A 25,837-nucleotide genomic window follows, 5' to 3' on the forward strand; every position below is an offset into this window, starting at 1 on the left:
ATTCTTTATTACTTAAGTCCTGTATCAGCTGCTCCATTATCTTGCCCAGGATTGATATCCGACTGACTGGCCTATAACTGCCTAGGTCATCCCCTTTACCTTTTTTCAGATACTGGCACATTAGCTTCCTTCTGGTCTCCTGAAACTTCTCCAGTGCTCCAGGATTTATTGAAAATCAACATTACTGGTCTGAAGAGCTCCTCAGCCACCTCTTTTTAAACTCTTGAATGTAAGCTATTTGGTCCTGCTGACATAAAAATAGCTAATTTTAGTAGCTGTGGTTTAACATCTTCCTGAGATACTAGTGAAATGGAAAGAGTGTTATCACCATATGATATGACTACATCTTGTTTTTTCTCCAAATACAGAACAAAAATATTTACCTAACAGTTCTGCCTTTTCTGCATTATTATTGATAATTCTACCATTTCCATCTAGTAGTGGACTAATACCATTGTCAAGATTCTTTTTGTTTCTAATATACTTAAAAAACTCCTTCTTATTTTCTTTAACTCTGTTGGCCATAGATGTCTTCTTGTGTCCCTTTGCTTCCCTTATCAATTTGCGACAATTCCGAGCCTCTGATTGATATAAATTGACGGTGTTTGTAATTCCATTCATTGTCTGCAAAGGCATACTTTGTTTGCAGGAGTGTTTACACAGAGCAAGAGCCCCCAAACCCAACTGGGCCTAGGGTGCAGAGCTGAGAGGCCCTGACACATGGGGCAGTGGGTGCAGAGCAAGGAGCCCCCAACCTACTGAGTATTCACACACAGCTCTGTGCAGCTCCCTGGGAATCATCCTCCCTCCTCCTGCTGCTAAAAGAGTTGGTTGCCTGATTGCGGACTGTGTGGCTTGGGTGAGCTGTCTCCCATCACTGAGCTACTCAGAGACCCATAGGGACAGGGCAGGGGGGATGGTTTGTGAGTGTCCTGTGGGCTGAAATGCCCTTCCAAGGCAGGTTAGAAGATGACACAAGTGCGTAACAATCCCAGCCAGTCTGTGGCTAATTCACAGCAGAGATGCCCATTGTTGGCTGAGCCCCTGGCTCCCAGCGGTTGGCCCGGCCCGGCTGCGTGAGACTCCTGTAGCCCTGAGACACACCCTGTGTGTTTGCTAGTTCCACGCAGGGCCCTGCAAAGGAGACAGCGTCGCTGCATGGCTGCAGTCCAGGCCTAGCAAAGACGGGCAGCAGAGCACTGGGGAAGGGGTGACTCAGCCATCAGCTGTGGTCATATGTAGCGTGAGAGTCACTGTCTTCCTGCAGTTAGCCAAACACCCTTTCAACACGCCATTAACGAGCTCACACAGGGAACCTGCAGGCAGAGCTCAGACAATGCTGGCAGCCTTACCCTGCTGCTGGTTCTGTCCTTCCCAGGGAGTGACACCGTCTCCCCAGGCCCTCAGCCCTGCGAGGACACCCAAGCAAGGCACAGAGCCCCCCAAGTGGCAAAGTGGGTTTTCTGCCCCAGTAGCAGCTGCGCGGTTTGTTCTCTTCCTGCTCCCAGGTCCCTTTGGATCTGATTTGCGCTCACGGTCATGGAAAACTAAGAGAGGGACATCTCCCACTACCTGCATCCCAAGTGACTGACTGGGCCCAGGGTCCTGCATGGTACTGAGCTGTCTCTATGGTATTAGGTTGATTACGGGATAGAGCAGAGAATTCCCCTCACCGCTGCCACTCCTGCCACTCTGGAATATGCCTGTGAGGAGACCAAGGAGAAATGGAGCAGAGAAATGCAGCTGTTACAATGTTTTATTGTTTAGTGCTGTTAGGTTCAAGTTTTAAGTTCAAGATTTGCAGATGTTCCTATCGTTCGGGTACAGAATGATACAGACAGGTGTGTTTGGGAGGAGATGACAGCACTGCAGTTTGGTTTCAAAAGGACAAATTGTCCATTTTCATTTCTGAACCATTAAGTACCTGCTTTTCCATAACAATGAATCATCCAGTCTCTGTGTACAAAATTAAATATAATTTATGCTTTGCTAATGGAAATCAAATACAAAATTCAATCTCCCGTGTGTCGTAATGCTGACATTTAAATAGTAAAAAAAAAAAAAGTTATTAACCCAACTCTCTCCTAGCAGGTTGCTCCCTCTCTCGCTGGAGAGAAAATAACTCCTCGGTCACATGAGCACATCACAAAAGCAGACACTTGTCACTGACCATGCGGGCACGCAGAGACAAAAGTCACCATCTCACCCAAGCCGACAAAGCCATGTCACCGCCTCCTGATGGCCGGACGTGCCAGGCCTGCCCTTCCCAAGAGCAACAGCATCCTGTGTGATGCTAGTGAACAGCCACCCTCCCCCGGCACCCGAGTTTCTCCTGGCTCCTTGCCTTCTTAGCAGGCCGTTAACGCTCACCAGGGGCTAGCCCCAGAACAGGCCCTGCCGACGAGCAATGCCGTTGGAAAAGTGCAGGAGCAGCACATCCCCTTTGCTGGAGTCAGTCAGCGCCTCGGGCGCAGGGAAGTCACCCATATAAAAAATAAACCTCTTCAAATATGGCAAAAAGAAGCCCCGGTGGCGCAGCATCCTCTGGATGCAGACAGGTCCAGTGCTATTGTCGCAGCCAAATGGCACCTGCCTCCAGAGCAAGCCACTGCGAGAACACGCAGCTTTGTAACCGTTTCCATTGCTCGCCTCTGGGTGGGCGAGCTGGCTGGGGTGAAGCAAGCTCCTTCCAGAGGGTGGCGAAGGGATGGAGACTTAAGCGCAGGCAGCCTGCCATGGCCACACGCTGCTGTCTGAATCCTGGGTCAACATTTCGTTGCTGCTCTGGGAATACAGCAAACGGGCTGGGGGTGACTGTACTGGATCCAGCTACCTCTCCTGCCCAGCTACCGGCTGAAAGCTTTCACCAATCCGCAGAACTCCAGCGTCAGCACGCACAGGCAGGGTCTTTCCTCAAGTCTCTTTTCCTTCCAGGAATGGGCCTGTGAAAAGAGCAGCCAAAGACCACAAGCAATCCGCCGCCCCTGCTGCCCTGGCTGATCCCCGGTGGCCCCTGATGAGGGAGCAGTGCAACACTCTGGCTTTTGAAATACGCAAAGAACATTTTTGGTGCGGTCTGTGGGAGGTTTCCTATGGGGGCCTCTGAGCTCAGTAGGATCTCGTGTGGGAACGAAAAGCTCCCCCTGGCGCAGGTTGTTGCTAAGGGCTGGGCCGGCTGCCCCAGCAGCAGCTGTGGTTCACGTGCCACTGTTCTGACTGCAAGTGAAACCACGGTCAGGAAAATAAACTTTTTAATCCTCTTTTGCAAAGATTAGTTGAAAGGGCTTGATCCTGCCAGGTGCTGAGTGCCCTCAGTTCCATCATCTCCCCTGGGCGGACGGGCAACCGCTTATTTCCAGGCGGGGCTCAGCATCGGGCAGGACTGAGACCAAAACGAGTTCCAGGTTTGCAGGGCATGTGAAATAAGAAAAGACTTGGGGTGTCCATGTCAGCAGGACCCTAGAAATTGGGAAGATTTAAAAAAAATGCCCTCCCTCTGAAGCCAGGAATCATTTTGCACCAAATGGTCTAACAACCCAGCTTTCATTTTGCAGAAGAAACGACATTTTAATAACATCTGAAACAATTGAATGTCCCCCCCTTACTACATATTTCCAGTGTTTGTACAATATATTTCTGGGTTTGCAGGTCGGTGAGAAAGCGTTTTGTCAGACGCTGTTTTAAAACCTAATCAGGCTAATCTGAACTGACATTTACTTCAGCGGGAACGAATGTGATGCTCCCCAAACCTGGCCCACAGTCGAAATCTGACAAATGAATTTAGCTCCTTTTATACAATCCAAAGCACTAGCCCCACTTTATTGTGTAATGAACCACATGACAGGCCATGAAACCCAAAGCAGGTTCAGCTTGTTACCTTGCTTAACAGTGTTTTAGTGACATTTCCTTTGGTTAGTTGGATCAACAAGGATTTCTTGCCACCTTAATCAAAACCGAGCCTTGGTCTTGCTCAGGTATGCATAAGCTGCGTTTTCTTGCTGCTTTCAAACAGCAACAAACGCAACATCTCAAAGGAGCACTGAGGCTTGACAAAAATAAAACACCTTCCTCCCTCCCCCTGCAAAAGCAGGCCCCACTGCTGCTCTTTTTAAACAGTTAATAAAAGGAAAAGAAAAGAGAATAAACCCCAGACAGCAAGAAATCACCCCAAGGAAGGAAATGTTCCCTCACAGGTAACACAGTGTTTTCCTTTCATGCCCACTGTTACTGGGTTTTTCTCCGTAACAGACATGGAATATAGTGCAGCTGTGTCAAACTGCCGCTACCTTGTCTTTGCTAATCCAGGCCTGCAGCTCGCTTCGGTTTTGCTGAGATTCTAGGAGTGATGGGTGCTTATCTTATAGTTTCCATCGGGATTTGCCAATTTGGTTGATCATAAACCTTTGTCATTTCCACTTGGAAATGAAGCTTTCTCCAGGGTAGTGAGCACTCACTCAGTGGAAATGACCTTTTCTTCTCTTGCAGGTTTTGGAGCAAAGATGAAGACTATTTCATGGTTTTGCAAACCCAGCTGAGTCTGGATTTTCAGAAGTGCTGGGCACCCACAGCCCCACGGGTTGGCACCCACAGCCCCACGGGTTGGCACCCACAGCCCCAGGGACTCCAGTGGCATTTGCAGCTGCTCAGCATGTTTGAAAGTCTGGCCTGTGTCTGGATTTTGCACACCACTCTAGATACTGCGATGAGGTTTTACTCAGTAGAGGATTCTCCTTCTGGGCTAATGGCCACCTTGCAAAGAACTAAAAAGCCGCCTGTAATGACAACCTCAACTGCCATCTGCTCTGCGGGGAAGCAGGGGGCTTCCAGAATGACTGAGAAATGCCAGTTCATTCCCTGCCTGCAGGAAGAGCTGTGAGTGGGACACTGCACCTTCTGCTAGGCGACTATGCCATGCGTCCAGGCCAAGCTTTCTGGGATGGATCCCATGAGAACACTCTCAGCTGGCTCTTAGGTGCCAGTGCATGGCAGTGGTTTTTAGCGCGTGATCATCTAAAGGAGCATATGAGGACTTAGAGAGGAAGCCTGGATTCTGTCTCACTGCAGACCAGAGGAAATCACAAGCAACTCTATTCAGTTAATGGAGTTACACTCAGAAGTGAGAAAAGACTCGGGCTCAGGATATCTGTGGCACTTGGTAAATGGTAGCTAGTGCAAGGTGTAACTAGGATACAAGTAAAGTATCTGTAAATAGATTCTTTGCAGCTTTGCTGTGTGTGTGTGTGTGATCTGATACCACCTGACTGCCAGCAAGGCAAAACTAAAGTAGTGCAGAAGAAATTGAATCTGTCGGCTTGCCTTGTCGCTATTGGGATTCTATAAGCTTCCCTCATCCTTTGTTGGCCGCGGGTAGGACTCACTGAACACTGACTATCTGGCGCTGACAGGAAGCACCAGGAACAAAGTGCTAGAAACAGGTAGCCTCCCCTGTCCCACTGGAGCCTCCCCCAGCAATTCTTGCAATACAATACAGTAGGAGGGCTTGGAACAGACCCAAATGCAACCTGTACTCGCTGTGACATGAAGGTTTCAGAGCTAGAAATGCTGTTCAGCTTGACTTTAACCTTGACGCTGCAAGAGTCTCTTTGTCACAAGACTGAGACTTTAGCCCTGTGTGAGTTTAGTGTCTCTGACAACGATTCACCTCTAGATAGCAGATAGCTTTTTCCCTGCTCTCTTGGCTTTACTTATCACTTTCTTCCTGTTCCCACTGGAAATCTTGACCTGTCATTTGGTAAAACATGACATTGAATGGTTTGTAAAACTTGCGCAGTCTGTGGATAACATCTGGGTCTATTTTGGGATGAGTTCGACCCTTGGATTTGCCCAGGCACCTGGGGGCGCTGCTGTCCTCTGGCTTCTTCAAACAAGGAAACCCCTTGGTTTTATTGAAATAAAAATGCTTCTCTGTCACAATCCTTTTGAGGCCTAAGAAATCCTGGACCTTGGCCATTTCCCCAGCTGGGTCAATAATCAGCCGCTCGCCGCTGACAAAGAGAATCTGGGAAAGTGGGAAATACTGCAGCCAGTTCTCCAGGTGCAGTGCATAGATCCCAATGCGGATGGCGCTCCAGGAGGCATCGATCAGTCCCAGGGTCCGGTTCTTGAAGGCGAGTACTTCGAAGGTGGGGATCTCAGGTTTCTTGGAGAGCGTCTGCGTGTAGTCTGAGATGGCCCTGGTGACGGGGTTCCGCACCACCACGATCAGCTTGGTGTCCTTGGCCATGGAGTGAATGCGCTTTGGGGCCTCGTTGGTCACAAAATAGCTCGGCGTCTTCTCCATCGTTATTTGTCCATCCAGAGTCTTGGGCATCACATTCCTGTAGAGAAAGGAACAGGAGGGAGAGGGGGGGAGAGAGAGAGAGAGAGAGAGAGAGAGAGAGAGCTTAGTTCTGCAGTAGGAATCCAGCTCCCAAGGAAACTCAGGCATGTGGGTTCCCCTCTGGCCATGCGCAGTGAGTTTGAAGCCCGTGTCCCAGTGAGACTGAGGGCACCCCTCGAGGGAGTGACACTAGCTACCCCATAATCTCTGGAGACCTAATGCCGGTTAGTGTCCTTTGGCTTCAGAACCCGGGAAGGCAAGTACATCAAGTGTTAAAGCCAGTCTCAGTAACACATTATACAGTCAATTTGCCATAGGCATATGTAGACAAGAGTTAATTGACAATAAACCTGTACAATACCTGTCTGTACAGCAAGCCATCTGCTACCATTTGCTCAATTAAGTCTATACACTTCAAAGCCTTGTACCAAAGTGGTGCATTTAGGATTACACAAGACCTTTTTATTATGATGACATGCTTTTAAATGTCTCAGCTAATAAAACTTAATACAGAATAAGATCCCCTGTTTCTAGTACAATAATTAAATTTATTTACTATCTTGTGTGTGAGGAAGAATGACTTTTCTTTTATCTCTAATTCACATGCTCTGTCAATAATTAATTGCTGCTGGGTTTTGAGCTTCCTGCGCAAGCACTTTTATTAGCCAAAAGGAATTTGCCTACTGGATAAATTAACATGTAGCAAGACTTTCCTGGATAGCATATTATCATATTGTAAAATGCAGCTGCAGTCCAGATAGCTTTTATATCTAAGAAAATGGAGAAGTAAATGCCTGGCTCATGTGGCCCAAGCCAAAGATTAATGTCGCAAACCAGAAGGTTTTGAATCATGGGCTCAGTATGTGCATTAGAGCATCTTTTGAACCTTATCTGCTGGGTACCAGACTGGCTGACGACCTTTGCTGTACACCGGGCACAGAGTGCCTCCATGTCACACACACGCTGTGCTGGGCAGGGCTGGCAGGGCAGTACGCTCCCAGGAACAGGAAGAGAACTCGTGGGTCTCTTCTCACGGCCAGGGCGGGTTCTGCTCTTCTCTTGTGGCTCCTGGCTTGAGAACGTTTATTTATCAGCTGGAAAATTTACCCCCCAGCTACAGAAAGAGCAACTGTGCAACATCCTGCCTCACCCAGCATGCCAGAGGCCTGGCCTTGTACTTCATGTAGTGATTGGCACCTGTGTAATGTGTGTGTGACACATCTCCCAGCCAGAAAGGTGCCATTCAACACCCACTCTGTGCAGGAGTCAGCAAGGTAAGTAAGGGGCAAGGCAGTCAGGAAACAGGTCCCCGGTGCACGGGGTTTATATCAGGTATTAGTGCCAAGTGTCAGAGCAATGCTCATTGTTTCAGCGTTTGCAATTGGCACAAATTTAAATGTTTTGGGCATAAAATAAAACAAAAACGCCCATTTTATTTTCAGTTCAACTTTCTGATTTTTAAACTTTGCAGCTATACTCTCTCTCTCAAACACACTGGGATGTTTAGCTTGGTGTAAGTTGCCCCAAATGTTCATGATTATTGTATTGCTTGAGTGGGTAATTAGCAGGGGGAGGGGTGGTCACTCAGCAGTGGGCTAGAACTCGTAAAATAATACCAGGGCATGATTATGCGAGGCGCTGAGCATCCCCTGAGAGGAGCCCCTGCATTGCCCACCTCTCCCATTGGCTTTAATGCAAGGTAAGGCTGCTCAGCATCTTGCAGGATCAGGCCCTTCACATGGGAAACTGTTTTCAGTGCAAACATAGGGTGAGAAAATAACTTGAAACGGTTCTTTACCAGCCCCTCAGGGTCCACAACCGCAGCAACACTGCTGCTGCCTAGCAGCGTACAGGCAAGCCGCCCTCCTGTGGGGTTCCCCAGTGGACAACTGCAAGCAGAGATGTTTGCTAGACAAGGCCCAGCTAGGTGAACTTGCCACTGCCTTGTGTCTGAGACTGTTCAGTGCCATCCGTGGCTTTACGTGTACTGTGTGCTCATGTTTCCCGACATGATGGCCTAGCAGACTAAGTTCCCTGTGCCATAGAATTCCTTTCGGGTGTGGTGCATGGTCCAGGAACCAGCTCTGAGCTGAAAGGCTTTGGAAGCTGGTGATGGATGGCTAGAGTTGTCCATATTGCCAGAAGGGCCCAAGGCTGCCTTATCGTACTGAAGACAAGAGTTCTTTTGGCAAAGAGGTTTGCTAGGTGACTGTCCTGTCCCCCACCCCACCCCGGTCTCCCTGTGGTAAACGGGGTTGCTGTCAAACAACCTCTTTTGCTGAACTTTGTGATCCTGAGTCCCAGATTTCCAGTCGCTTCTGGCAGGCTTCCGCTCTGCATCCCACAATGCACAGCGCCCAGCAGCAAAGCAAAGCACAAGGCCCCCCACACCCGCAGAATGCTGCACGCCCAGTAGGCGCCAAGTCCCTGACATGCAGACACTGCTTTGCACTGAAGCAGAAAGCAGTGGCATGTGTGTATACAATCGCTGCGGACTATCAAATCCGCTCCCGTTTTAACGGCCATGTGCGACAATTAAATGGCAATTAAAGCTTTGTCAGCATGTTTACACAGATGCCCAGGGGCTCGCCAGGCAGGGCTGCCAGCTGATGGTTCCTCCTGTGAAGAATGCTAGCCTGCGGTCTGCGCCTGACATCTCCTGTGGCTGGAATTCAGACGTTCATCCCTTTTGGGACACTGTCACCCTTCTTAGCATCTGACTTGCCCCTTATTCCTCTGTGCCTTGCCAGCTCCCCCATGCACCACTCCCCTGCCTGATCTTCCTAATCCGCAGTCTCTAGGCATCAGGGAGCCCAAATGTTGTAGCCAGACTGGTTCCTTGCTCTAGGGGTGGGACCCTACTATCCCCACACTCCATCAACTGCCGCAGCTGCTCTGATCTCTCAAAATCCAATTCAGACTCAGCAGCGTGACTCCTTGCTCTCCATGGACTTCCTGCATCCAGGCCCCTCCCCATCCTTTCCCCCGGTATGTCTCCCTCAGGCCAGTTCCTACAACCCAGCCATCTCTGTCTGATAACCACGACTCTCCACTCTTCCATTTATTCTGACCCCTCTATCCAGCCCTCTTTCCACCCCAGCCTCTGAGCCACCAACTCCTTCCTTTTCTGCACTGTGCATATTGATAGTAATGAGTGAATAGACCAGCGAAATCTCATTAGCTTCCTTATAGAAAAGTCCCGTAGAAGTTAACAGGGATAAAACTGTAGGATTCTATACAAGTTACATCAAAAACCTACAGAACTTAACAGAGATTCGTACAGATGTGTACATTCTCTATTAAGTCTATAGGGCGTTTCCCAAAGAGCTAGGATTTGCAATGGTGTATGAGAAGTAATTCTCCCACTCTACTCCAGGCTGATTAGGCCTCAACTGAAGTATTGTGTCCAGTTCTGGGTGCCACAATTCAGAAAAGATGCAGACAAACTGGAGAAAGTCTAGAGAAGAGCAACAAAAATGATTAAAATTCTAGAAAACATGACCTATGAGGGAAGATTGAAAACACTGGGCTTGTTTAGTCTGGAGAAGAGAAGACTGAGAGGGGACATGAGAACAGTCTTCAGGTATGTAAAAGGTTGTTACAAGGAGGAGGGAGAAAAATTGTTTTTCTTAACCTCTGAGGACAGGACAAGAAGCAATGGGCTTAAATTGCAGCAAGGGAGGTTTCGGTTGGACATTAGGAAAAACTTCCTAACTGTCAGGGTGGTTAAGCACTGGAATAAATTGCCCAGGGAGGTTGTGGAATCTCCATCATTGGAGATTTTAAGAGCAGGTTAGACAAACACGGTCTAGATAATACTTAGTCCTGCCATGAGTGCAGGGGACTAGACTAGATGACCTCATGAGGTTCCTTCCAGTCCTACGATTCTATGATTCTGTGACTGTTTCCCATGTCAGAATGGGCTCTCCAGTTAAATAACTGGAAGAGATGTGTTTGGAGGAGAAAGGCAGTTCAATGCAGAAAGAAACTACGCCTCACTATGCTCAGAGCAAAGCTGACAATATTGGCTCTCGAAAGCGGAGTGTCTTTTTCAGTAAATACTATTGCGCTTGTGGTTTTCTGATATATTGCACACCAGCCAGCTGGACAAAAGACACTACGAACGGCAGAAACAGCTGCCAATGATCTACATGGCAAATTCACCCAATCAAATGTGTGGACCTGCACCTGCGCACATGCACCTTTCCAATTTCCCTGAGTAATTCAGACTGGTGTTCACATTCCCATGGAAATCACTTCCACTCACCACTGTCTCTTTGCAAATGACCAGCCAGAAATAGCTCTAATTACAGTATGCGCCCATCTGTACATACTCCCAGGCTTAGTGTCCCCTCCTCAGCTCTTGCAGATGCGAACTTTCAGTGCACACAATACCCCTGTGCATTGGCCCTGCCTGCACCGGCCAAACAATCCAAGCATGGCAGCGTGAAATTTCTTGATAGATTTCAGAAAACTCTGTTGAGAAAATTTGGAACTGAAATGCTAAAATTTCTGCCTGGAAATTAGGCTGGTCTGATGCAACTGAGCAGAACAGATTAAAGTGACAGAACAGAGCTGATGGATTTCATCAGCTGAGCAAATGACTGAGGGCACTTGTAGGCTTGCATGGGGAGAATCCAGCCCTGCATATGGCTGTGTGCGCTGCACCAAAATGCTAATCCTCCTCCCATGGAGAAGGGGGATGCGATCTGGCCCCTTCAAATAAAAGGCCAGTGTTTACAGAGAGCAGCAGCTAAGTGATTTCCCCCAGCGTGCTGAGTTCACTGGCCCTCACGCGATTCACGAGTGTGCCACCCGCAGCCCTGAGTTCAGTGCACGGCGGGCTGCTAGCGCTGCAGGCTAAGTGGCTCGGTAAATTTGTTAAAATATGATATTGAAGATCAGGTTAGCAAGAATTTCTGAAGAGTAATACTCTATTTCCTTCTTATCAAATCTCCCTCCAGATTAGCAGTTGTGCTCTAAATGCACTCAGCTGCAGGGGCTTAATTGTATTCCATAGTTATTGATTTTTGGAGAGCTGATTTAGTTTTATTGAATGATAACAGAAAGAAACACCAGTTTACAAACAGTGGAAGTGATATTGCTGGCTGCAGATTCCCCCTCTACATTCTGAGACATCTCCACTCTCACAGAGGGAGGCTTGAGCATTAGACTCAGCAACACAGAGTTACCCCACAATGAGAACAGGATCCAGTCCTCTTCCATGGAATGGAGAATGGATGAGCAATACTGTGCTAATACACACCTCTTTACCATAGAAATCTTGCAGCCAGCCTGTTCAGCTGGGTCTCTGAAGAGACGGTACTTTATTATGCCCCCCGTCAAGCCTTGAATCAGTCCCAGATCCCAGTCACTTCTCTCACAAAAGAGGATGCTCAGGAATAAGCAGAAGTGTCCCAGTTGAAGAGATAATGCCATAAATGTTTACTTTCCTCTTCCCACATAGTTATGTTAGATCATTAGGAAAGGCAAAGGAAAGGAAAGTGTTTGCTCTGGCTAGTAAAATATTTGAATATCTAGTGCCGAAAACCCAAATGCTAAGAACGCAGGACACTCACGCAAAAAGTCAGCAGGATTTTATCATGTTTTCTCAAGCAACGCAAGGCAATCATACAGCCAAAACAGAAACCTTTTCATGCATTTCTCCTCCCCAATAACCTCATTTCCAAGAAAGGGCTCAATTAGTTGTAAACATGTAACAGCCTGTAATTTGCTTGAGGAAAACACGTTCCATTTCGCTAGTGAGAGCGGAGGATGAAGGAGTACCGTCCCCACGCTAACTGGAGTGGCAGGTTGTTCCCGTGCTTTGTCTACGCATCACTCTTAAGGCTGCGAGTCTGTCATGGACTCCGTGACGTCCGTGACCTCTGCGGCAGCCGGTGCTGGGGCAGTCTCGGGCCCCCTGCCCCCACAGCAGCAGCAGGAGTGTGGGTGTGGGAGGGGGCTCAGGGAGTTTGGGGAGTGGGAGGGGGTGAGGGCTCTGAAGCAGCAATATGTCCCTCAGCTCCTAGGCAGAGGGAGGTGCAGCCAGGTGGCTCCACGGGCTGCCTCCGCCAGCAGGCACCGCCCCCGCAGCTCCTATTGGCTGCAGTTTCTGGCCAATGGAAGCTGCGGAGCTGGCAAAGGCAGCACATGGAGCACCCCTGGCCATCCCTGTGCCTGGTCGCCGAGCGACATGTTGCCACTTCTGGGGAGCTGCGTGGAGCTGGGTAGGGAATTTGCCAGCCCTGCCAACCCTCCCCCCAGCAGCAGCGGGGGTCCTGGGCCACCCCCCCCCCGAGCACCCAAGCGTTACTTTACTGCCCGTGACCTGTCCATGACTTTTACTAAGTGTAACGTAGCCTCATTCATGCTTAATTCATCCAGCAGCAGGTTAACGTGTGAGCCAAACACACCAGGGTGCTCCTGGTGGATGGTGGTTGAAATCTCTCTGTTAAGGACTCTGAGCAATATCAGAACAACGAATGCCTAGTACAGTCTCGCCAACCCCAAGCATGCGTATGTCATGAGCCAGGCCAATCCAAATCAGAGAACTGGTTTGAAAATCATGGGTTTAGGGGAATAAACTCCAGTCCAGCTGAGTTTTTTTTTTTTTTTATTCGCCTTCTGTATTTTGAGCCTTCAGGGGCATTCGGGTCAGATTTTCAAGTTTTTCTCCTCACCCCTGAGAGCTAGACACGTGTTGTTTTTTTAAAGGCAAGCTGAGATTCAGTCACCTGGCTCCAAGAACTGGGGCTTTAAAGCAAACACCAAATATTTCAAGACGTGTGATAAAGTCATGAAAGGTGGCACCCCCGCTAGTCCGTGTCTGCGTGTCTCCTACAGAGTGTTGCAAGGCCTTTGCAGCGGGGGTGGAACAGAGGGAGAATACCCTCCAGGCTCTGAGAGCCAATGGGAAAGGAAGGTTTTTAGACAAGATGTTCAAATGGGAAGTGATTCTGAATGTGTGCGTGTGGCGGGCTGGGGACCGAGGTGTTGGCACAAGCAGAACAGCCTTTCTCCAGCCCCAGCCCCAGGGCAGAGGGAAGGCCAGGGCGGGCAGCCAGAGTAGCGGACTCCAGGATGTCTGGCTTGTGAGGATTTAGGAAGGACATTATTCAAGGAGCCATAAGCGTGAAAAGAGGAAACGAGGGATGTCAGGGGAGAGGGGGAAGATCACCAGGATGCTCTAGAGATGGTGGGAGGTGGCAGGACAGAGAGAGAAGAAAGTCTAGGGCAAAGGCTGGCTCCAATTCTGGGCCTTGAACAGCCTTGCCAACCCCAAATGTTCAAAAACTGAGTCAAAAATCACCAAAAATCCTGAGATTGGCTTTAAAATAATGAGGTTATGTACAATAATGGATTTGGGGTTCTTTTTATTTGCCTCCTGCTTTTTGAGCCTTTAGGGCAGGGGTTCTCAAGCTTTAGGGGGTCGCGAGCTTATTACATGGGACGTCGTGAGCTGTCAACCTCCACCCCAAATCCCACTTTGCATCCAGCATTTATAATGATGTTAAATATATAAAAACATTTTTAATTGTTAAGGGGGGTCTTACTCAGAGGCTTGCTGTGTGAAAGGGGTCACCAGTACAAACGTTTGAGAACCACTGCTTTAGGGTGCCCTGGGATCACCTTTGGAAGCTTTCTCCACAGCCACAAAGGCTAGAAACTTAATTTTTCTTTAAGAATGAAAGCTGAAATCATCACATCTCCACCTGACTCCAGGAGCTGGGGCTTCAAGGAAACCAGTAATTATCATAATTATCAGTCTGTTTGAAGCCCTGGTGGAGGACAAAGGCAAGGTACCAGGCAGGACAGTCCAATCAAGCTGTTTTTCCTGAAGAACTCCTAGCCGAGATCTCTATTGATCCATTAACTACGGAAATCAGTGTGTTATGGTTTTGTTGTTCAAGCCACAAAACAGATTTGATGGTAATTCATAACAGCCCATTTCTGTGCGTTGCCTCCGTAACCGACTCAATTACAAATAAAGAGGAGACAGGTCCTGAGTATGCTGCTTCTCATGCTTAGTCCAACATGCAGAAAGCCCCAGCTGGTGCATCTGTTAGGAAGGGAAGCCCCTGTCTCTCTCTGGCTCCCCCCGACACCGCGACAGCCCCCAGAATGATGCACTAGATTGGTGGTGTTGGCTCAGCCAGAGCAGGAAGCAGGAAAGTGTAGGAGCTGGGAAATGCCTCTGCCAGTCTGGGGGCAGGTGCTGGCACACAATTCTTTCCAACTACAATGTTTTGTTCCTGTTTGGATGTGACTGTGGGGGCTGCGGGTGATCGTACGACACAGATATGGGCTGCAGGCAGCCTGTCTTCTGGAGCTGGGATCTTTCTGCTCAGGCTCCCTGGTCTAGTGGATTAGAATCAGTTACCACTGTGCTCATGGGCTCATGTGGACAGTCTGCTGCTCTTCGGCCCTTTCTCCCCTTCAGGAGAATAGGAACTGCTATGAGCGACTGGCCCTCCCACTGCCAGGCATGCTCAGTTTGGGTTTGTATCTTGGCTGGTGTCCTTTAAGGCCTGGCAGTTTCCAGCCTTTGTCTCCTCAGACTATACCCTGCTTGGTACACACCTGAGCACTCGCCCCTCTTCTATTGTGCAGCATCTGTAGGATGCAACCTGGGGCCTTCCTCGTGCCTAGGTGTCCCTGTCCTGCTGTTTCACGGGGTCTGGCTGCAGGCAGCGGTGCACTGCCTGCCTAGGGAAGTTCATCACAGCCAGGAGGCTGGAAGAAACTCACTGTCTCGCTCAGGGGTAGGCACCCTATGGCACGCATGCCAATTTCCAGCGGCACTCTCGCTGCCCGGGTCCTGGCCACCGGTCCGGGGGGCTCTGCATTGTCATTTAATTTTAAATGAAGCTTCTTAAACATTTTAAAAACCTTATTTACTTGACATACCACAATAGTTTAGTTTTATATTATAGACTTCTAGAAAGAGACCTTCTAAAAAGGTTAAAAATGCATCACTGGCACATGGAACCTTAAATTCAAGGGAGTAAATGAAGACTCGGCCCCGCACTTCTGAAAGGTTGCCGACCCCTGGGCTAGCTTGTATTGAGAAGGCAAAGGACTCCATGTAGCAGGCCTGTGCTCTAAGTGTCATCCTGACCCAGGGGCTCCTTGGAGATCATGACAGCTGAGCCTTTCCCACTGGTCATGTCTTGTCTTTCACCCCTGTTCCCACCTGCACTGTGACTTGCTCTAGCCGCACAAGGCAGGGTCAAGTCATCATTCCCTTATGCCATAAACTGCGGCCAGCCCCTCCAGCTGACAGCTAGTGCCGGCCCCTGAGTTTTGCACATCCAGCAAGGCCGGATGCAAGAGCCAAGGGCTGCAATTGGGTGGGCAGCTCAAGTAGCATGAGGAAAATCACTCTGTAGGAAGCACGTCACTCCGGCTGTCTTTCCTGGGTAGCTCTGCACAGTGTTGTGGGGGATGCAGCCGCCAGGCAGGGTTACGGGCTGTTACCGCAGTGAATTCTCTACAGCATCCCCCTCCCTTGCCGTGTGCCCTCTGTATGGCTGCGCAGAGGGTCACGGGGCACATGTGGAAATGGGGAGAAGTGACTCACTAATCTCCTCCACCCAGAATTGCGTCTTGTCACGCTCTCACTAGCAGCAGCTAATCAGGTGCGGTGTGATTTTCATGGGAGACCTGGGAATAGCAGACACTCAGGATCACACTCAGGATCGGGGGCACAATGGAATCCGAGCAACTGAAGAGATCCTGTGGGTCAGAGAGTCAAAACCATGAGCCAGATTCGGCCAGCCTTGCTCCCTCAGCCTTGCAAGCAGGCGGACTGCGTTCAAAGGGACACTCCTGGAGTGAGGGACTGGGCCGCAGGAACGAGTGTGACCAGAGGTGGCCCTCACAGTGCACCTGTGCACGTGTCCACCAGCACCAGCTCAGCCTGCTCCTGTTGCTCTGTCCTGACTAGCGCTGCTTGGAAACCAACGCTTTTCCTGAGAGAAACGCCAACAGAAAACATCGGTGTGAAAAATGTTTGGTTGAAAAATGTTGCTTTTCCCACAAGAAATTTTGAAACAAAAAGTTTCATTTCAAACCTGCAATCTGAATTCAAAGGTTGTTTCCTTTCAGTTCCATTTTTCATTGACAAACAAATGTGGGTGTTGACAAAACTGTATTTCTTGATGAGGAAACGGTCTGCACAGACCCCTGGCCAGCTCCAGCCCTGACCCTTCCCACACCACTGCCTGGTGCCGGAGAAGGAGAGCTGGCCCTGTGCTTTGAGCACAGGCCTGGGAATCAGGAGTTCTGAGTTTTCATCTATGTTCTGATCCAGCCTCCCCCATGGCCCAGTACAGGCCACTTAAGCTAATATTTTAAGAAGTGGCCACTAGTTCTGGGGGTTCAACAAACCACCATGGGGCCTGCTTATCAGGCAGGGGTGCAGCACACCCAAAGCTCCTGCTGCGATGATGAGTGCTCAGCACCTAAAGTAGCCAGGCCCTGTGTGTCTACAGTTGGGTGACCAAACCCGTGGCCCTTTTTGTGGCAATTTTGGTCCTCAAATTCCACTAGTAAAATGGGAGCAATCCTCCCCCAGGACCTCACAGGACTGCAGTAGGGTCGACTGGACAATTACTGCTGGGCACATCAATGCTGAACATCTGTTTTAGCAATAGTAGAAAATCAGATACATTTTGTTTCGGGGCTGAACATCTGTTCCCTTGAGGTGTCTGCAACATGCATACCCAGACATTAGCAGCATTGTGCAGGCCCATGAGAACCAGAAATGGAAACTGACTGACTAGAAACGAAAGCCAAGCTGGCTAGTCTGTTTTCATTGAGCCAGGGTATGTTAATTGCAAAAAATCAACATGCACCATCAACAGTGAAGAGTAAACAAATCTTGTGCAATGATTTTACTTCTCTTCTCTTGCTGTGTGTTGGCTTGCCCTGCACTCACCACCGCAGTATCCACAGTATACTAGCAACTAGCATTGTGGCTCAGACCCATGCTCCATCTAGACCAGTAGCCTGTTTCCAACACTGGCCAGAGCTAGATGCTTCAGAGGAAGATGTAAGAACCCTACAGTAGCAAATTTGCTCCCTACATTATGTCTCACCGTAATCGCCAATAGTTAGAGATTGGCTTAACTCTTGAAGCAGGAGGTTCAATATCCTGTCCAACATCCATTGCTATTAATTATGATTTCTATGGATCTCAAGAATATCCAGAATTATGTCCAGTTCTTTTCCAAATCTTACTAAGCTCTTTGCCTCAACAACTCCCTGTGCCAGTGAGTTCCATAGGCTAATTACATAAAAACATATTTCCTTTTACTGATTTTAGAGTTCACACCTTTTATTTCAGTGACTGTCCCCTTGCTCTTGTGTGATGAGGCAGAAAACAGATGTTCCCAATCTCCCTTCTCTAAACCAGTAATTATTTTGTAACAGGCTAGAACTTAGAAGGCTTTAAACAGAAGCTCAGATCCCTTTTCCCTTGCCTCTAAAGGAATATATAAGGTCTCAGTTCATGAGCAAATCTTTTGAAGCCTCTCCTCCAGGTGAACAATGGTGCTCGTACCTCTGCTGAGAACTGCCTGCCCCGAGAGTCAGCTACCCAGCAAGGAGAGGCTGTTCCTTCCGCTGGCCAAAGCAGAAACCCAAATCTCAGCATTTAAGATGCGAGGATGCAAATTGGGACGTGGAGAGTGGATTAACAGGATGCTAAAATACTGTTGTGTAATTATAGTGCTTATGTACATGACATGCAGACACAGCAGGGAGGCAGAAAACGCGTGGGGCGGGGGAAGATGGTCCCTATCTCCAGAAGAGACCTACAGTGCACGGCTGATCAGCTGAGACAGCAGAGGATGCAAAGGAGAAGCAGCAGCAGTAAGAGTCCTCTAGCTTTACGAGCTGGGCTGGAATGCCAGGCGACAACAAAGAGTCACTGATCCTGGGGATTTCAATTACCCTGACACCAGCTCAGCAATAACACTTGTTTACAATTTCCCAGACACGAGAGGCTGTTTTCTTATACAATCGTCTGAGCAAATGGAAGGATCAGGGTGGGTGAAATTGACTGACTGATGCTAATCTGAGTCAGAAACTGTGACAACAGGAACAAGGTCACCTAGGCCAGGCTGGCGGATGGCAGAACGGGGCTGCTGTTCGGCGCTCTGAGTGAACCCGACGAGAGGGAGCCTGGGGGCTGCAGCGGTGCACCACGAGGACTGGGCCCAAGGAAGGAGGTGAGGTGGGATGAGCAGGCTGGGCTCCCTTCTAACATGTGCTGTCAAATGCCTCTGGAACTGGCTCAAGGCCGCTGCACAGTCCTGGAGTCAGAGACGTCATCGTCGGTCTCCTTCCGTGAGCCAGGCCCCACAGGCAGCATGGGAGAGACGTGCTCCCCGGCCTCCAGGAGCTGCAGTGCTGTCTGGGAATGCAGCCCTGGCCCGCTGGGCAGCAGCACTGCCAGATCCAGCCCCGGCCTGGGGTTCCATGTCCGTTGCACCCTGAGCCTCTCTTGCCCACCAGGCTCCCACACAGGCATCCAGTGGTAATGGCTTCCAGCCAGGCCGGGAGTCGTGAAGTGGGCGGGAGACTGGAGCCGCCAGCCCTCTCCCCCTAGGGCAGCCGTCCACGGCAGCATGCACGACGAGTCGCACACGGTCCAGGAAGGGGGGGCGAAGAGAGGCCCCCGCCGCAGATTTTCATGCACAAACCACTCGGCCAGTCCAGTTGTGATCTAACTCTCAGGAGACACCGCGCAGGCTCTGGGTTCGCCTCTGTGCTGAGCAGCGAGACACCCCCAGGGCAGGCAGGGCTGTGGGCAGCCTCCATCCTGGAGGACAGAAGCTTTAAAAAGCTGGGTCTCCCCAGGACTCCTGCACATGGGAGGCTGCCTGGGAATGCCCTGAATCTGTCCTCTGCCAAATAACTGGCACCAAGGCTGGCCACACCCCGCCCTGGCCACTGCCCACTTCTAGAGATGTGCTTGTGGACGCTGATTGCGAGGGGCCCTGCACCAGTCTAATCCCACCCCTCCGTGTGGCCATGCCCACAGCCGGGCTTGCCCGCCTTTGGCACCGATGCTCTGGGATAGACTCTGGCAATTTATTATTAATCTGTGTATTTCCGTCTGTGCCCAGGTGCCCTAACCATGGACCAGGACATCATGTGCTAGGCGCTGTACAAGGAAAACTGCCCCAAGCCTTCTGCTGTCACTCACCTGTTCCTGGAGTCTTTGGGCAGGGGATGGGCTCAGGAATACAGGGGTTTGCTGCTGCCTGAACCATTCCTGTGTATTTGGTGGCCGTGACTGTTGGGTGCGCCTCTTATTTATTGGGGTGACCGTAAGACTAATGAGATAAAAATGAACCCAAATTCAGTAGGAAATACAGCCTCCCTGATCAGCCCTTCCTGCCCACGGGGCGCCCGCCAGCTGGGAGTTTGGCTGCAGGATTTGTCAAAGGGTTAGAGCAGTATCTTCTGCCAGGTGCTCAGGTGACGAGGCCAAGGCAAAGGGATTGTCCTTTCCATAGTTTCGTGTTTAGTGTACTCAGTGTTACTCTACCATAGCGCTGGAAACAAACTGTTGTGTAAATAAATGCCTAAGAGCCTCACCTGCCTGGTGGGGACACCCGCGCTCCATTGGCAGACGTTCAGGTCCAAACCAAACAAATGAGGGATTTACGGAAGAGCCACTGACAAGCTCTTAATTACAGGAGCCCTTCAGCTGATCCGATCACAATAAACAGGAGCCGAGAAATTACAATAAAGAGCTAATCACCTGAGAGCCCCACCACATCCCGGGACTGTGTTCAGTTCTGTGCACCTGGAGACAAGTGCAAAGCAAGATGGGGAGTTAGCAGTGACAGAAGGGTGCTGGAGACGGAGGAGAAGGGACCGGCGAAGAGATTTCACTCTTGCTTCACAGCTGAGCTCATACATACAGGTCTGGAAGATTTGCCTCCAGTGCGGGGCCAGGCTTGCAAGCAGGGGCCAGGGTGGAGGGAACGCTTGACTTTGAAGGACTGTCAGCAATAAAAGTCTCTCATGATACCATGGGGAGGGCTGGGTCTTATGCAAGTGCCCCCGATGGAGCGGGAGAGCTGCTCAGGGATTTCTGCCCCTCTCCAAGCCCAAGCTACTGGGCTCTGCACTGAGATACAGGGTGAAAAAAGGATAATTCAGTTTAGAGCCAGGCCTGGCCCAGTAATTCCCGGGGGATAATAATCTAGGGTTTAGACACTGGATGGGAGGGAGCTGCTTGGAAGACAGGCAAATGGGTTTTCTAACACAGGGCAGGGATGAAAGCAAACAGCAGACTGGTGTAGGCGTGCCGTGTGCGGGAACGGACGTTTCTCTAAGCATCCAGTCCCCATCCAGAGCACCTTGGGCAGTGACTATCAGGGAAGCCAAAGCAGAGCTGGGATGCCGTACGGAAGCTGCACCTCCGGGACGGATCCCTCTGACATGCTGGCCTCTCTATTGTGCAGGACGTCGGTTCTCTCCTTTGTTAGTCTGACGGGTTCCCGGCGGGTCAGAATTCATGTCTCACCAGCCTGAGAGCATGTTTGGGTTTCCTGGCCAGCACTTTCTCCCTACACCCTTGCTGGCCTGGTCTCTGCCTGTGTCCAATAGCAGTGCACGTGCCGAGTGCACAGGAGAGAAAAACACCTGCCGCTATTTCACTCGTGGTGTTGAAAATAGCAAGAGTCTCAAACGTCAAGCAGCCAAACAGCCAGCATCAAAGGCATGTTCCTCAGAGCAGTTAACCCTTCCCAGTCCTGCCTGTCATGAGCTCTGCTCTCACTGCATGTGTGTAAACAGGACGCGAACCCATGCCAGCCTGCCTGGCTGGGGTGGTTCTCTTCGGCTGGCTGCTGTGGAATTGTGTTTAACATTGGCATCGCGCTGCATAGCCAGAAAGGACAGCTGAGCCACTCAGCTGCTCTCCAGGCTTCTTCACACCACTCCTTCACTTCCCATCAGTGGGGTTATGAAAAGGCTCCATCCTCTGAGTGTCTAAGGGACATGAGGGCTCCTGCTTATCTATGCTGTACACTGTCACCCGGAAACGTTTATTGCCAGTCCTGGGCTGGGGTCCAGGAATTGTCCTAACTGACTAACACACACGTGTTGTTTGGGCGCTCGTTTGGCTTTTGATATATCCCTCCCTTCACATTCACCCCATGGCACCGCAGCACTGATGCTAAAACAAACCAGCCTTTCCTGCATCCCACCCTGGCCCCTCCCTGACCACGTCTGCTGCTCCAGGGTCCGAAGGGGAGACTCACTGTACGCAGTTCTCTCCTGTTAGACCATTGAACTAATCAGGTCTACAAGTGCCACCATGCAGGGAGTGGCAGTAACTTTGTGTCCCCTTCTCTCACTCCAGTTTGCCGCAAAGGCCGGCTCTAAACCCTTACTGGAGAAGTGTGCTTGAGTAATTGTTCTTAGCTGCTGGTTTCAAACAAGCTCTTAATTTTCAAAGGATACGTTTTATAAATTTGCGAATTTACATGTTGCCAAATCCCCCTTGTGGCTTATTTAAATCCAGATTATCCTGTTTATTGCTTCAGTCACAGCTGTCACGTATATCTGTGTAGGCAGCTTGTTCATTATGTTGTAGGGTTCCTGCAATCCCACTCAAAAGGAGCCTTTGTTCACTATATTTTTATGCTTCCACCATAGAGAAAAAGTTTGTATAGTGACTCCCTCAGCTCAGTATCACAGAGGGGCAGGACCTTAATAGGCACAGGACAAATGCTACCCAAAAGATGCAGCATTCAGCTGCCTTGACTGCGTCTTCTGTGAAGGGAACCAGTCACTACCACTCTTTGAAATGTGGTGCAAACATCTGTTTTTGTCTTTAGACCAGACAAACACAGAGTCATTTTCCTGTTTTATTATTAACACATTCTGGTATAATTGCTTGGGCTTTCAACTGTGACTGTTGGTAATTCAGTCAGCTGTGGAATTTTCAAGGGGAATACAGCACTGCAGTTAAAGATTGCAATATGCATTTAAAATAAAATCTATTTGCTGTAAGCCCCCAAGTCAAATCTCTTGTTGAATTTGCTCAAACATAAATTTATAGCTGAATTTACATAGATTTAATGTTTTATAATCTTTTTGGTCCGTGAATCTATATTCAAGACTGCGTGCATTAGCTTAGAAATACTGTGCTTAATGCTGAAAATAATTTTAATCTCTCCAAAGTCCAATCCTTTGCACATCACTAAACCACAGAATCCAATCCGTTCTAATCAGAGACACAAAACCTGCAGCTGCTGCTGCCTAATAGATGCATATTACTCTAATTCAGATGGCTCGCACATATGCTTTAAAAAACGTTAAACACAAATGATAAAGAGCTTTGGAAGGAAACTTTGTGGTTACTCATATGTTTTCCTTTGCTAAGGCTCCTGTGGCTTTGATTAAAACTGAACACGCGGCCTCCAGGGAGACTCGCTTAGAAACAGTTCATGACATTTGGGCCAGTGCAAGCACGGGTCATGGGGGTGAAGGTGGGCAGGAGAAATCCATCCCCCCGGGCTCACCGCTCCACTCCCGCGGGCTGAGCCTACCGCCTGGAAATGGTGGGCAGAGGGTGCCCTCTCCCCTCCCAGGAAAGCTGCTCAAGCTGCACGAGTGCTGTGTCTCAATGCCGCTAGGGACGTCAGCAAGCCCCCTGCCTGAGGGCCCGCCGCCAGGCCCTCTGCCAGTACCAGGGGCACTCCAGGCAGCAACCGGCTGCAGCAGGACCCAGGCTTGTCGGGTACACGTAGCAGCCAGGATGCATCCCACGGACGAAGCAGCACTGATTAGATGCAGATGGAGGATGGAGGGAGCTGGGCTCCGGCACCTCTCCGACCTCTGCCCTGCTGCCTGGGTGTGGAAGTGAAGTCTCTGGTCCCCCTCACCCAGGCTCCGGCATTACGCCGTCTGCTGCCTGGACGCTGGCCTGAGGCCCGGGGCGGCATTTCCCTGCTGATTCACAGGGGGCCTGGGCCCGAGGTCACGCAGCGTGGGGCGCCCCCTCATGGCCAGGTGTGGGGTTGCAGTTCTTTCACTGGGCCAGGGCCCCCTACCCATGCTCACCCCGGCAGTTTCTCTGCCCGCTAACTCCACCCGTCACTGGGTCACCACCCTAAGTTCAGCCTCTCCAGGGTCACAGTGGTCCCAAACAAAGTCCAACAAGGTCTTTAACAGAAACTAAACCCCTTCTAGGGCTCCTGCCCAGCCTGTCTTTGGCTCAGCTTGTTGCCCCCATCCTGGACTCACGGTCCTTACAAGGGGCTTGTGCACCCGCTTCCTAGGGACTCGGGGGATCCAGTCCCGCCCACTCCTCTGGCCTCCAGCCCAGGGCCCTGGAGTGACAGCTGTTAGCATATAGATATTCAGGCCTGTCTGTAAAGGCCTAGACTCTAAGAATTTAGGTATATGTTTATCATTTAGCTAGTTAGAGAGGTATAAAAGAAAGAATCAAAATCACTGTCTGCCTGTTGATAGGGCCTTTTCTCACCGTGACAGTCTGGGGCCCTGTGCTTCGGCCAATGCCTTTGGCTAAGCAGCAGAGGCAGCCATAAGCTGGGAAGCGACCGGTCACCTCCTCACATCCCAAACTAGTCAATCTGGGGCTGTTAGAAAGGTGATCTGATCTATCACCTCCAGAGAAAGGGAAGAGCCTAGAAGATGTAAAAGGAAGTTTAGTTTGATAGTTTTCTGTCTGGTAAGAACTCACTTATCTATAGACACAGCTGGGAAACCCTTATGTCTTTATGGAGGTAGTTGTGAAATCCTCACTTCTCTATTCACAAAAAGAAAAGGAGTACTTGTGGCACCTTAGAGACTAACCAAGGTGCCACAAGTCCTCCTTTTCTTTTTGCGAATACAGACTAACACGGCTGTTACTCTGAAACCTGTCACTCCTGTATTGTTTTGTCATTAGAGTTCCCACTTTGCTATTGTTTATTTGCATGGTCTCTCTCTGGTTCTTTGATTGTTTCTGTCTGCTGTATAATTAATTTTGCTGGGTGTAAACTAATTAAGGTGGTGGGATATAATTGGTTAAATAATCATGTTACAATATGTTAGGATTGGTTAGTTAAATTTCAGTAAAATGATAGGTTGAGGTATAGCTAAGCGGATCTCAAGTTTTACTATATAGTCTGCAGTCAATCAGGAAGTAGGGGGGGAATGGGAACAGGGAATGGGGGTGGGGAAATTGGAATCATGTTTTGCTAAGTGGGGGGAAATGGGAACAGGGACACAGGTAAGGCTCTGTGGTGGCAGAGCTGGGAAGGGGGACACCAAGGAAGGAAAGTGGAATCATGCTTGTTGGAAGTTCACCCCAATAAACATCCAATTGGCTGCACGTTTGGACTTCAGGTATTGTTGCTCTCTGTTCATGCAAGAAGGACCAGGGAAGTAAGAGGGTGAAGGAATAAGTCCCCTAACAACAGCTGGGTCTGCTCCTTGCCTGTGCTCCGGTTTTCCCTGCCCCCCCCCCCCCCCCCTGTGTTTAGTCAGGGTCTGCCAGCCCAGGGAGCTTTTCTTTCTCACTCTCTCCTGGCAGCTTCCTTCCCTGCACTGAGCTTTCCCTGCTGACTCAGGGCCCTGTGGGAGCCTTCTTGCCCCCTGCAGTCTTTACAGACACAACTGCTGTTTCCCAGGGCTTCCCTCTCCACTGCAGCCACCGTCTGCTCTTGATGGGGAATTGCCAGATTCCCCCGAGGTGGGGCTGGGTCAGCAATCAGGGTGCTCAGCCCCAGGCTCTCCAACCCAGGGGCAGACACTGCCCTTGTTCCACAGGGATCAGGCCAGCCAACAAGGGGCTGGAGTCAGAGGTGCTAGAGAGACTTTTGCAGGCTTTTGCAGCTCCATTACCATGGAAAAGCTCCTGCAGCCGTGAAGTGCTGCAGTGAACTAACAGCCTGGCCCCTTGGAGGGTCAAAGACCGTGAGCTTTCCCAGGACACAGTGCATGGGATCATGGCCTCACACATGTGCCACTGGGACTGGAGCTGGGAGAGCCCACCCAGACACTGTCCTCTGGGCCAGGCAGAAGAGCTCAGCTGAGGTTTGTGCAAGTTGACTCAAGGTGCAGCAGTTCCTGCAGGCCCGAGTCAGAGAGCGACAGGCAGCAAGGTGCTCGTGCACGTGGCACTTTGGGACTGAATCCCTCCACTGGCTCCGTTTCCCACTCTGTCAGCATCAAGCTTCTCATCCTTCCTCCTCAGGGGGACTGAGTCATCTATCTGCAGCCCCGATCGGGAAAACTGAGAAGTCTGCTGCTTGCCAGGAGCTAGGATTCGCGATGTGACGGAGAGACTGCCGAGACTCATCCAGCCCTCGGATCGTTACCCCTTCCTGCTTCTCCACGTGGGCACCAATGATACTGCCAAGAATGACCTTGAGCGGATCACTGCGGACTACGTGGCTCTGGGAAGAAGGATAAAGGAGTTTGAGGCGCAAGTGGTGTTCTCGTCCATCCTCCCCGTGG

At 50.1% G+C, this 25,837-nt stretch overlaps 1 protein-coding gene across 1 annotated transcript in view; it reads right to left on the minus strand.

Moving 5' to 3' along the window:
• Positions 1-499: 499 nt before the first annotated feature.
• The window catches only part of LOC140917984 (heparan sulfate glucosamine 3-O-sulfotransferase 4-like), a 139,305-nt gene continuing 113,967 nt past the window's right edge, over positions 500-25,837 (minus strand). Inside the window, exon 2 of the mRNA XM_073361513.1 lies at positions 500-6,338. Coding sequence (XP_073217614.1) covers positions 5,702-6,338 — 637 coding nt within the window. The 3' untranslated portion in view covers positions 500-5,701. The remainder of the gene's footprint in view (positions 6,339-25,837) is intronic.

Source organism: Lepidochelys kempii, chromosome 10 (genome assembly GCF_965140265.1).
Source record: "Lepidochelys kempii isolate rLepKem1 chromosome 10, rLepKem1.hap2, whole genome shotgun sequence".
Taxonomy (NCBI): Eukaryota; Metazoa; Chordata; order Testudines; family Cheloniidae; genus Lepidochelys; species Lepidochelys kempii.